This window comes from Leuresthes tenuis, unplaced genomic scaffold, assembly GCF_036924035.1.
Source record: "Leuresthes tenuis unplaced genomic scaffold, fLeuTen1.0.hap1 SCAF_22, whole genome shotgun sequence".
NCBI classification, from domain to species: domain Eukaryota; kingdom Metazoa; phylum Chordata; class Actinopteri; order Atheriniformes; family Atherinopsidae; genus Leuresthes; species Leuresthes tenuis.
This window is the reverse complement of record NW_027325376.1, coordinates 14,924,414-14,937,728: the sequence shown is the minus strand read 5'-3', so window position 1 is coordinate 14,937,728 and position 13,315 is coordinate 14,924,414. Positions and strand designations below refer to the sequence as shown.

The window sequence follows — 13,315 nt, the reverse complement described above, 5'->3', positions numbered from 1 at the left end:
AATCCATCCATAGAGTTCACCCCACTGTTACACATAACTTTAGATCAATCATTCACACACAAACATAGCACATAAAGTGTTTACTGCACTCACTTTTTATGTCCCTCCCCAATACTTAGGTACCATACACCTTACACAAATTGTTTTTCTGATCTCCGTGAACTGACAAAGGAATCTGTTCTAGATTGTAATGAAGTGCTAAATGTATTAACTGTGCTGAGTTCTACGTAGTCCGTCAGTTTAGATTTTGGCCACAAAAAGTTCAGGGATGTATTTATTTTCATCGTGGGCTATATTTAATCTATCTAATATTCAATTTTACAATCTAAGGATTCGTTTCAACAACTTTCCAATCCCTGATGTCCACTAAACATCGACTAAAAGATTATATTTCTGATAAAGAAACTAGATATGTGAAATACAACCATTTAAGAGGTTAAATCAGCTTTTAAGTTGAGTTGAAACTTTATTAATCCTGTTAAGATACATGAAATTACTTCTCCACATTAACCCTCCCTAAACCCAGCACAGGGTCACACACTCAGAGTCAGATGCCATTTTAACTGGAGTAGTGGGCAGCAATTCACAAGCAGATTTTGGGGGGTTCAAGAGCACCTCAGCCATGGCAAGGAAGTGGAGCTGTCAGCTCACCAATCTTCAAGGCCACCTGCAGGTTATTGGACAACCTACTCTACCACAGCCACCTAAATTAGGCTGCGTTGATCAGGAATCTAACCCAAGTCAACTGCTTGGAAGGCAGCTATGCTAACCACCATACCACCAACGCTATCTGTTTTGATACAAATCACCCTAAATTTTGGATTAAGTCATAATAGAATGAGAAAGAATACTAATACTAATACTTGCTTTGGTCCAAACCAGGACATTAGATTAGATAGTATGACCACACCCTGTGTGAATGTGATTGGATTCTTGTTGCAACCCAACTGTTTTTTCCTATGTCCTTACAAATTCCCATTTAGCAAGTTAACTTCATGACATTTTTCAAGAAGGTCAAGAAATAGTGCTTTGGAAAAGATTATAGGAGGTCATTTATTTGACTGTTCGACTGCACCTATGGTTTTAGGAAACACTGAGGAAACACTCAGTAAGGCAAGGCAAGGCAATTTTATTTGTATAGCGCATTTCATACACAAGTGCAACTCAATGTGCTTTACATAGCAGGAAAATAAATGACAGAATAAAAGGATGAAAGGATAAAAAGATAAAAATGTGCAAAGACACCTAAAACAAAGCAAGACAATAAAATAAAACCTTCTGTAAAATTTACTCAGCCGGAACCAGAAGTAGTGCAAGGTAGAATTAATAAAATGCTTTGGTAAAAAAAAGGATAAGACAAGTAAAAAGGAGATATAAACACTCAGGAGTATCTGTAACTCTAACCATTGGCACCCATCATCACATTTCATAGGCCTGACTATGAATCGTTAACAGTCCCATTCCAGATGACCTTGAGGTTCTTGATGGTTGATAGGGAATAAGAAGATTTTTGGGCCCAAACCATTTAGGGATTTGTAGACCAGCAAATTAATTTTAAATTAAACTCTCTCACATAGAGGAAGCCAGTGCAAAGTACAGTACAGCTGAGAGGTGGTATAATTTTGATATTTAACAGGGGTGCATCCCTGTTGTATGTGTCTGTTGGTGTTAATGCGTCCTAACATCCACTGCTTCACTTTCTCAGCATTCACGTTATGCGTGTTCATCAGACAGCAGCAGGAGTCAGTACTTTGGTTCTCTGGTATTCGAGATTCAGTTTTAAGCAGCTGTGCATGTTGACATTGAGCAGAGACTACAGCACCTCTGTTGCTACTAAATATTTGATCCACTTTTTTACCAAACACTGCACAAAGCACTTACCTAGCAGCTCAGAAAGTCTAAAGCACAAAGTTAAGTTATTGTCATTTCCTTTTTTTCTTATACATACTTTTCTTTTTCTTTCCCTTTTCCCTCTTTCTTTTCCTGCCTTCCTTTCCTCTTTCTTTCCTTATACATACTCCCATTTACTTCTTGCTTCCCATTCTTTAATCTTCTTTCCCTGTGCACATTTCTTTTCATTTCCTTTAATTATGCATACTTCCTTTTTTTCTTTCCATACTTTATTTCCTTTTGATTTTCATTCCTAATGCATATTTCCTTTTCTTTTCTTCTTTGTCCTAAATTTCTTTCCCTTTCTACTTACTTTGTCCCCTGCATTTCCTTTCTTAGGTTCTTTTTCTTTTTCCTTCCTTTTGCGTACTTTCTTATTTTTGGATTTGTACTCTATTTTTTCCTCTCATTCGTTTTTCTTGATTTCTTTTTGCATCTTTGTTCATATTCCCCTTTTCCTCATTTAACTTTAATTTCCATTCCCTTCTCTTCTGACTTTTTAATTCCCTAGATTGTTTTTCCTTTCAGCCCTCTTTTCTTTTTCTTCTCCTTTACCTACTTGTCATCCTGTCCTTTTTCATTTTCCTGTCTCATTTCTTCTGTCCATTTCTTTGTTTCTATCTTTTCCTCTTTTTTCTTTTCTCACCTGTTTTTCCTTTGCTTAATTTTTTCTCTCCTTTAGCTTACTTTTCTTTGCTTTGTCCTAATTGTGCTTTTCTTTTATTGTTTTTATTGCCCTCTCTCTGTTCTCTCTTTCATCGTCACTACACTCTGATTAGTTGTCATTACTTAATGCAGTAGCAGGCCTACTCTGTTTGGGGTGGTGACACCACAGATTTTTTACATGAGTCATTTTTAGTTTCACTAGTGTAACATACCTGAATGTAAACAGTTCTCTTTTTCTAATCTTTTTTTGCTTTTATGTGGTCATATTTAAGGCCTCGGTGGGTAAGTTTGTACCACCTATTTCACCCTTTCAGTCTCGTCTTTTCATCACCCTCCACACCTGGCTTTTCTTCTGACTTTGTCATTCTACTCCAAACTCCTTCGTAACTTCTCCTCCTCATCCTACAGAAGAGGGACTCGTGTTGTTGATGGAGCCGGATCTCTTGTTTGAATTATTCAGAAACATTAAAGTCACCCTTATATTAGCAACTCCGTCTCCCATGTTTTATTCAGTTGGTACTTCAGATATAACACGGAGAACATATTCACATTCTACAGTGAGGATGTTTTATTAAAGTGTTGCTGAAAGCCTGTTAAAGCTTAAAGGCTAAAAATCTGCAATGCAATGCAATAGCATTCAGCAATCATACTGTGATTTCTTTGATGAAAAATTAGCAATAACTTTCTATTTATTTCAATGTAAAAAGGTGGCTTTAAAAGATCAGAATCATCAGTATATTGCTGTAAATGCTTGAATAATATATGTCTATTTTTATATGTGATTTAGATAAAGAAAAGAGTTTGTGACTTTGCTCTCATTGTTTGGATGAAAAGAAAAGTGATAAAACAGACAGACAGTGCATGTTACAGTCATTCTGTCTACACATTTACACAAACAACACGATTTAACAATAAATCACTCAAATGGATCAAAGATGAAGTATTTCGTTCACAGTACCCGTGAATACAGAGACACCAACTTCTCATATTGAGTACTGGCCAAGTCCATTGGCCTCGGCCAATGGAGAGCTTTTGGATGTCATTCCTTTGTTTTGGTCCTAACATCTAATGAGGGTGGTAGAACCTCTGTATGCTATATACACAAGTGTGTCTTCCTAAACTCTGTCATGTCAGTGAAGATTTGCAACAAGTGAAGGTCAATAGTATTCTAGAGACATCAAAAGCATCATGAAAGCTAACAGGAAGCATATCACTCAATTTGGAGGCACATGAGAGGCAGAACTATTTAATAAATTAAACTTTTGAGGGTTTTCAATTAAATTTGCAAAGTTTTAGAAATAAATGTAAATAATCAAGTATAATCTACAGAACCATAAAGTCTGTCATTGGAAAGGTCTAAATGCATTCTGAAGTCACTGTCCATGACGTCTCTGCAGTGTTGTCAGCTGGTCAGAAGAGGGAGATGTAGGATCACAGTGAGCAGCACTGAGCCACACTAAACAAGTTACACTGGAGTCAGAATCCTATAAATGTTTGTTCACTTTACATTGAATACACTTTCTGATCTTTTTCATAACACGAGTAAGATATAAACCTGGTTGTTTATCATTTTGTCATAAAGAAAATCAAAATATAAATCTTTTATACGTTGTGTGTTCTTGCAAAGGTACCCAAGTGGAGTTTTATATCAATAGAAACCGGTACACCCTCCACATGCGTTCAGTGCAGACGTCAGGGCTTCTCGTGTTCTGATTGGAGCTGTCAGTCAGTTTAAATCCCTTCGAGCTGCCTGTGAGCCACAGCAGGAGCGCAGCTGATGGCTTGAGGCATCTGCAGATGGAACACCACCTGTTGCCAAGGCAGTAAGCGGGAAAATCACCAGTTGAAGAAAACAAAACAAACAGGTGCGTGGAATTATCACAATAATCTACAACTGATGACTTTCAAGCTTTACTCCCATATGTGGTTTTGGTTTAAATGACAGAGCACAACGATGATATTTATCAAAATATTTAGTCAATTAATTAATTACTTGATTATCCAAAATTGTTTATGAAATTAATAATTGCTCTAATTTGTTGAGACTGTCTTGTTGCAAATTAAGGACTATGGGTTATTAGCTCAAGCGGGCATCATGACCTCTATTAAAATACCTAGGAATAGGAGAGTTGCCTCATTCCAGAATGTGTTTTACCTTTGTTGGTTCTCTTTTGCATTGCATGAAATTGTCCACAAAAAGGGATATTGTACAGCTATATGTTCAAAAATACAAAAACAAGTTCAGGTCTTACCGGAACAAATTTTGTCCAAGGAACGTTAACTTTCAACCTCACTGGTTGGTTTTGGTTAGGCAGTGAAAAGTAGATGTGTGGTAAACTGACTCCCACTCCAAAAATAACCTAATGTGCTCTGATTGGTTAGTTCCAGAGGCTTGATCAGAACGAAAAAAATCATCTCCAGCCATCATCAGTTGAAGTGAACTCAAGTGAATAATAGGCTATGAATCCCGAAGGTAAATTAGATTACTGCAGGATCGTTGTGTTTTGTAGTACCTATGGAGTATTAACAATGATGCTGATGAACTTAAGCAACATTCTTCTTCCTATAATAAGTTCTGAGGGCTGCTGAACAGCTTCCAGATCAGAAGGTGCCTTTTTAAGCTACTTCTTTAGTTTGTTAGAGTCATTTGCCAGGTTTCCACTGCATTTTTTTATTTATATTTAGAAAATGTGACTAAGAACCATTTAATAGAATGGGTAAGAAAAATTTAAAAAGTCAAGGAGGACTACTGAGGTGAAAAAACCCTGTGGTTTTATCTTCGTCAGCTTGTATAGATTATGACTCTGCCTTCACTAAGTACTCAAAGATTCTAAATGTTCCTAAAAGTCACATTTGAGACTGCAAACAAACAGCCTATATGGTAGTTTATTCCTGCGATGTGTCAGTTTCTCACGATTATTGGTACACCTTCGATACTGCTACTTTAAGTTCCTTATTAACTGTAAATTGTTTTCCTCTTTGTCGTTTCTTTCAGAAATCTATTCCCTGGCCAGGTTTTTCTTCCTCTTATAAAATCATCACAACTGTAGAAAGCAGTCAGCCATGTCATCTGCTTTGCTGTTGAATCTGTTGCGATCTGGTCGCTGCTCTATTGCCAGACAAACCCTGCTCACTGTGCGTTCCTCACCGGAAACCTCCACACATGGAAAGGTGATTCTGAATCTATCTATCTAGCTATTATTTTCAAATAACCAATTGCAAAAAAGGGGAAAAAATAGATTTTTGCTACAACTGCCATAGATGACTTGGTGATGGCCTGTATAAAAGTTTTGGCAGTTTGATCTTCTGGAGCATTTAGTTGTGTGTTAACACAATGTCAAGGAGGAAAGACATCAGCTTTGCCCATCAATTTGGGAGGGCTTATAAAGCCATTTCCAAACAATGTAGAGTCTGTTGTTCAGCACTGCTACAGAGCTACATCTCAGACTCTACAGGCCTCAGTTAGCATGTTAAATGTTGAAGCCCATGACAGTACAATTAGAAAAGAACTGAGCAAATACGGCTGGTTTGAAGGGGTTACAGAAAAAAGCCTCTTCTCTCTAAGAAGAACATGGCAGCACAGGTTAGGTTTCCAACGTTGCATCTTTACAAACAACAAGACTTCTGGGGAAAAATGTCCTTTGGATAGATAACCAAAGTAGAAATGTGTCATAATGCACAGCCTTACATTTGGAGAAAAGAAGATGGCAGTCTTTAAGCAGTCTGTCATACATAAACCCATAGGATTTGAAGAGGTTGAACTTTGCTTTTCGCATCACTGGATGTGACTAAAAAAAATGTGTCAGTTTCTTTGCCATGTATACTCCTTCAATCACCCAATTTTTCAAAGGTAACTATTATTTTACATAGTGGAAGGTGGTCTCACATCTCATTTGTCACATAATTTCCCATAATGTTCAAGGCCCACAAGATGCTTTCTATTGGTTTCTATCAATCATTTTTGCAATACAAAATGTCTTTGAACAGGTTTTTACCTAACAGTTGGTACACATCAGACTTAACTTTGTTTTCCTGAATGATTGTCCTTCAGGCAGGCGTATCATTGTTGGGTGTGGTGGGTGTACGGCAGGCCAGTGGCTCAGTTCGATTTGACAGTGACGGCAGCGGTCGGCCAGTGACTTGGGACTCGTTCGGTATTTGGGACAACCGGATAGAAGAACCTATACTGCTCCCTTCCAGTATTAGATATGGGAAACCAATTCCAAAAGTATGTATTTTGATTGATAAATAAGTAGATAGATAATTGTGTGAATCAATGGCATCACAGTGGGATGAAGGGTGGAAAAAAACAGATAATTGGAAGGATAAATACATGAAAGAATGGATTAAAAGACAGAGTACATCATTGGTGTACTTAACACGTTTGTCTTTGTACCTCAGGTCAGTCTGTCTCGGGTCGGGAGTGCATCTGTTTTGGGTCTCAGGAAGCAGAATGAGGATCGTCTCCGTATCGCCCATATTCACGATAACCTGCTGTACTTCGCCGTGTTCGACGGCCATGGTGGCCCACATGCTGCCGACTACTGCTACACCTTCATGGAAAAATTCATCAGGTTGATAATCTATCTTTTTACTGCTGAAATAAGTGCCACAACACACTTAACCACCACATTTACAAATGACTGAATGTTTTCGTACAGAGATGCTCTGGAGGAGGACGATGATCTGGAGAGAGTTTTAAAGAAAGCCTTTTTAGATGCTGACAAGGCTCTGCACATGCATCTCAGCTACTTCAACAATGGTGAGATATGCTTATACAGATGTAGTAAATTTACCCCAGGGTTGCTTTTATTCATAAAATGCTCCATTAGTTGTCAGATACGCATAGTCATAAAAAAAATTAAAGCTGGACGGTTGACTTTCAGGATAAATGAAAGTCAGAAAGTTCAAATGATCCCATTTCTACAGGTTTAGTTCAAATTCCTTGTTATATTTAACGATTGTTGGAGCTACACAAAAAGGCACCAGAAGTCAAAGACAAATCTGGGTCTTGGAACATCTAAAAGCTGCTGATTCAATTACCTTAGGGTACAGCCTGGAGCATAAGGCAACTACACATCAGATAAATCATTCAAGCATTTATATATAGTAAGCAGCATTTTATCATTTATCCTGCAGTGTGAAATTAAGCACCTGGCCTATTCTAGCATATAATGATTGGACTCATTTTATCTAGATTTGAGTGCATGAGCAGCCATCTCAAGATAATATAAAGAAAGAGAAGGTTTGACCTTTTCTTAAAGTCTGAGCTGCAGAAAGTTAGCTTTTACTTTTGATTCAACATCCAAAATCTCTAGGTTTCAGTGGTAGGTAAATCTGAGAGGTATCAACAAAAAAAAAAAAAGTAAAAATACTATGTCTTCCCTAAAATCAACCCAAGCTCTACAAGCATGTAGAATGTAAACAAAAGATGCACTGATTGTTGAATTGTATGAGAAGATTTTGGAAGGGTGTTGACTTTTACAGATTTAAGAGCAGTTAGCAGTTAGTTTCATGACATATCAAATCAACACATATTTATCAGACTACATGGAAACGATGAAAACATACTGCTTCTCATCTGTCATCTCAAAAGATCTCTGCTGCCCTGTAAAAACACAGCAAAGAGTACTTTCTTTTGAGTGCATAGCCATTAGCTTGAGAAGGAATTTCTTTAAGCTACCGCACATTAATTGAAAAATCATGTCTCATATCCTCCTCCCCAGCCTCCTTCCTGACAGCTGGTACCACGGCAACAGTTGCTATGTTACGCGATGGCGTGGAGCTGGTGGTCGGCAGTGTTGGTGACAGTCGGGCAATGTTGTGCAGGAAGGGACGAGCAAACATGCTCACCATCGACCACACACCTGACCGCAAAGACGAGATTCAACGGTACACGTTTCCCTTTAATTGAATTCAATTCAGTTTTATTAGTATAGCGCCGAATTATAATAAATGTATAACAAGGCACTTCAAAGATACAGTCCATTTCAAGTCAGTTATGATCCAATTCACTGTAATACAATCAATGCCAATTGATGTCTCTACTGCACTCGATTTTTTTATTAGTGCTAAAAGGTACACTGCAAAAAGATTCAATAGGTTAGTTACAAAGTGTTTATTCTTATTTTTTGCTACTCTTCAGAACAAGAGAATTGTCAGTGTGGTGGTGGATGCTCACTTTTATCATAAATCCCTGGAGCTCTAGATTGAACAGCAAAGAGGAAAGAGCGCAACAGACAGGTTCAGGTTTCCCAGCAGCAGCCAGTTGGGCCTTTGGTATAAATAGACTCCTAAATGTGTAAAATTGGAAGGACCTCCTATCAGTAGCGGATATAAGAGCAGAGCTGCGGGCCGACAGGTTTGGGATTCCCTTCAGTTAAAAGTAGCCGGTGTTATGTAACAGCAGAGCGAGCCCACATTTAACATCAATCAAACATGCAAACCCTCCGGTGCTCAGTTTCTGCGTATGTGAAACACTGATGCACAAAGTCAAAGACTTAAATTGTCTTTAAATGTCAGTCATTTGGAGCCAGTTCCAGCAGCTGTCATGTTTAAATCATATCTAAATTAAAGGTGGTTGCATCACACCTTTTCTGATGCAACATGAAGCATTTAGTTGATATTCACATCTTCAGGATGTCAAAGTTTTGTAGTTAACACTACGCTGAGCCTTCTGTAAGATTAATTTAAAAAAAAAGGTAACATATGACTAGCTGACTGAAAGAATTTTTTAAAATCTACACTCCCTCTCGGGCTTCCTTTACCCTATGTAACAGCTCCAGAATCTCTTACAGGAAACCAGCTCACCGGAGCCAAACTATTTAGAAACAACAAAAGCTGGCCGGCCTTGTCTGGAGAACTCATGTCATGTAGCTTTGGTTTCATTTTGTTATGAATCCCAAATATTTTGTTTTGCACATGTCACCTCCATCTTCTCTCTCTTGTTAAGCGTAATTTTATGCTGCATTCTTACCGGCTTGTAGATATGCAACCTAACGCCAGTCCCACTGTGTAATGGTCATCCTGAATTTCTGACACTGACAGATTTTTTTTTCCCAGCATTTCTTTGATTGCAACAACACTATCACCCACTTAGCTTCTCAGATGGCACTGTGTGACTTCAGTTTTCAAAAGTCATAGGAAGGATACCACTATGATTATTTTACTTTGGTCAACTTCTGTCTAAGACAGTTCTGTCTCAAAGACTGTAAGCATAAATAGCTTGAGTTGGTTGTTGAACTTGTGTGGAACTGGCAAACATCCGTAAACCTGTTGAGTGTTTCACATCTGCAAGAGTCTATTTTGAATACACACAAGAAACCCATTATAATACACTGTCAATGTGAAAAAATCCAGAAGCATCTGAGAACTAAGGGAAGACTTAAAACACAACTGTGGAGATGGACAAGCGTCTGGTGTAGCCCGATACAGACCCTATACTTTCACCCGACAGTAACTAATCTGTTGTGTGTATCTGTGTTAAGGATCAAGAGGCTGGGTGGTTTCGTGACGTGGAACAGTGTGGGCCAAGCGAATGTTAACGGGCGACTCGCCATGACACGCAGCATTGGAGACTTCCACCTGAAATCCAGTGGTGTGATTGCAGAACCAGAAACACAAAGGCTCATGGTGAATATCAGTGCAATGTCATGTGACCTCTGAGCCTCAAGTCAAGTCAGATGCGTTGGATTTCAGATGTCAGACTTAAACATATTGAATTAGTACATCATAGTACATTATGCCATTGATAATCAGATAATCTGTTTCTCTCCACAGATCCAACATGTCAATGACTCCTTCTTGGCTTTGACCACAGATGGCATCAACTTCCTGCTGAGTGATCAGGAGATCTGTGATGTCATCAGCCAGTGCCAAGACCCCACTGAGGCTGCTGATGTCATCGCTCAGCAGGTAGATATATTCTTCGTTAAAGATATTTGAACACACCGTTATACAGGTGTGCTTGTCATATTTGATGTAAATTTAAGAATTCGTAGAACAAAATCAACAGTAATTGAATTTAATGAACCATTAGTATATGTGATATTTACTGAGGCTACCATGAAGAATGGCTGGAAACCACTAGCGTAAAGGATGACACAGAAAGGTTCATTAAAGTGCCAAATTGAGTGTAAATAAGAGTGGGCCTAATTGTGATCCTTGAGGGACACCTTTATCCATCCATATTGGTTTGCAGCAACAGCAACTTGATGAGATGGAAGTTCCAGATCTAAATGTTGATGAATATTTTCAGTCATCCAGGTCATGGTAATCATACGAGCTTGAATACGGGCAACCTCTCCAAGAAGAAAAGTCCAGTTGACTTAGATCTAAATCATCTAGATTATTCTTTTTATTAAGTTGACATCAGCTGTAAAAGAGAAAACGCTTTTATGAGTTTCCAAAACATATTTTGTCAGAATTGTAAGAACAAGTGGAGAAAGATAAGACTGAGACTACTCTCTGTAGACAGAGACTTAAGATGCCATGAGTTCCTTTGTGTCTGCATCATTCTGGGCATCTACATCTGGTTTGTGTAGAAATGGCTAATAGCATATGAATATTGTCCTTAAAAACTTTTTTTGCACCTTCTATTGGTGTCTTTATCAACCCATTATTTTTACTATTATGAAATTAAACACGTGCGCACCAAACTGTTACACATAAAATTGCAGTATAATAATTGTTTGGACCAGTATGGAAAGCTGGAAATGATGAAATATGTGTTTCAGGCTCTGCAGTACGGCTCGGAGGACAACGCCACTATCGTAATCATCCCGCTTGGAGCCTGGGGGAAACACAAAAGCTCCACTGCCATCTACAGCATGAGCAGGAACTTTGCTTCGAGTGGCCGATGGGCGTAGACAGCACACGCAAAATGACCGAGCTTAACCTGACTTTCACTTGAAGTGCACAAAAAAATCCATTTCTAATTCAGAATTATTCATAAGATCCCAAGATGCTGTGGCCTCACAGTATCACTGCATTAGTTCTCCGTTGACTTGTCAAAAGTGTAAATATAGTGTATAATAAGATATGTTGTACATACAGAGAAATTTCCAACAGTGTTTGTCCAGTTTGTCAGATTTATAATATCATGTGCTTTGCTTTTTGGCAAAACATTTCAATGTCCTAAGTGTTTTTTGCGTCAAAGTGACGGCGGATGTGTTTTCCCTGAATACAAGTAAATTTGATGTCAAATCCCCTAAATGTGAACTTGTCTTTGAAGATCAAGCTCCAATAATTTAAACGAAGACAAATGACAGCAGATTGTTTTTTGATACCAATGTCTAATCTCCCCCAACTGCCCTGACTACTTAGGTCTTCCCCTCCTTTTTGCTGGTTGATTGTTATTCCTGGATCTCTGTAAGGAAATTGGTGGGGTAGGGCCAAGTAGAGGGGGCAACCTTTATATACCATATAAAGGTACAATCACAAAAGTTGTATGGAATATCTAAAACTCTGTCAGATATCTACCTGCATCTGAATGTCGACCACCTCCAGACTTCTGACCTTTGGGCTCTAATTTCTAACCAATGGGAAGAATAAAGTTTGACATGTTAAACTTGGCTTTGTTTCCTTTGCTTTCTTCTGATGTTAAGGTTTGTGTTGACGGTGCAGATTTACTGATGCCGCACTATCAATGGTTATTTTTTTCTTTCAGTTCACATGTAATCAGTCAGGACACCTGTTATAATTTAGCATTACGTGGTGCTCTTATGTAGATGCTGCAGATAAGAGTAGAATCACACTCTTTGTAGGCAGATACAGCATTAAAAGTAGGTGCACCCTGCATGAGGAACAAAGTTTCTAAGTTAAATGAATGTAAAAATAATAAATGACAAGTAAAAATGTGGCATTTCAACTAGACCTGTCATAGTTAACGCGCTAATCGTGACGCAATTAAATTAAAAAAATAACGTTTAATCCCGGCCTTAGCAATTGGCTTCATAAATAGAAGAAAAGTCACTAAGAGTTCAGAGTTCTGAATCTGATGTGTCTAATGACTGATGTTTTTCATTAATTTAACTGTCATTAGGCCCTGTTCTGTTTGTCGTTTGTTGTTTACTACCACTTCAGTTTTAAGACCACATCGTTGTGGCATTTTATGTGCTGTGTTTTTTAAATAGACATGTCAAGTGGGTCTACAATGCCCTTTTTGAATTTGAAAAAAAAGAAGTAAAAGATAAGACATTTTTTCTTTGTGTTTATTTGATTCTAACTGTATTCTTAATATAGAGATTATAAAATTAGACAGCCAACCGTGTTGCAGGGATCTCAGGCTCTGCCAGTATGCGAGCGTTGAGATGATTGAGAATAAATATAGGAACCACAAGGTGACAGAAGGTGCAACCAAACATATACTCACATTAAAAGTTAAGTAAGCACAGTGTAACAAAATACCCCCCAAACACAGGGACACACTGTTACTGGACACTTAAACCCTTGTGATAGATCGCGTGTGTGCTGACCTTCAGGAAATGCCTCGGTGTAAGTAGCCTTGTGAGTGTTGTGTTTTGAACTCGTGGCTATTTTTGTATGGACCAATTTTAGTGTGTGACCTTTACATTGAGGACTTTTTAGGAAAGTGAGGACATTTTGGTCACTCTTCACATCCTAGCAGAACTTTAAGGGACTAGCACTTTGGATTTAAGGTTCGACTGTAAATATGCTGTACTTAAACTGACTTGATTAAAAAAAAAATTGTTGAAATTTTATTTACACTTCTTTTTCTTTTGTGCTTGTCAGCACATCA

At 38.1% G+C, this 13,315-nt stretch overlaps 1 protein-coding gene across 1 annotated transcript; it reads left to right on the top strand.

Annotated features, from left to right (window-relative positions):
* The first annotated feature begins 4,312 nt into the window (after positions 1–4,312).
* Positions 4,313–12,128, top strand: ppm1ka (protein phosphatase, Mg2+/Mn2+ dependent 1Ka). Its single transcript, XM_072376237.1, has 9 exons — positions 4,313–4,421; positions 5,552–5,727; positions 6,608–6,784; positions 6,958–7,130; positions 7,218–7,318; positions 8,283–8,448; positions 10,044–10,188; positions 10,336–10,470; positions 11,292–12,128. Exons 2-9 carry the CDS (start codon positions 5,620–5,622, stop codon positions 11,421–11,423), a joined length of 1,137 nt encoding a protein of 378 aa, XP_072232338.1. The 5' UTR covers positions 4,313–4,421; positions 5,552–5,619; the 3' UTR covers positions 11,424–12,128.
* Positions 12,129–13,315: the final 1,187 nt, after the last annotated feature.

What these genes read in the sequence shown, in the direction of transcription:
- ppm1ka (XM_072376237.1), top strand. Translation starts at nt 5,620, where the DNA reads ATGTCATCTGCTTTGCTGTTGAATCTGTTGCGATCTGGTCGCTGCTCT. An exon ending in TCTCAGCTACTTCAACAATG is followed by an intron (nt 7,319 to 8,282) that starts GTGAGATATGCT and finishes CCTCCTCCCCAG; the next exon opens with CCTCCTTCCTGACAGCTGGT. An exon ending in CAGAAACACAAAGGCTCATG is followed by an intron (nt 10,189 to 10,335) that starts GTGAATATCAGT and finishes TTCTCTCCACAG; the next exon opens with ATCCAACATGTCAATGACTC.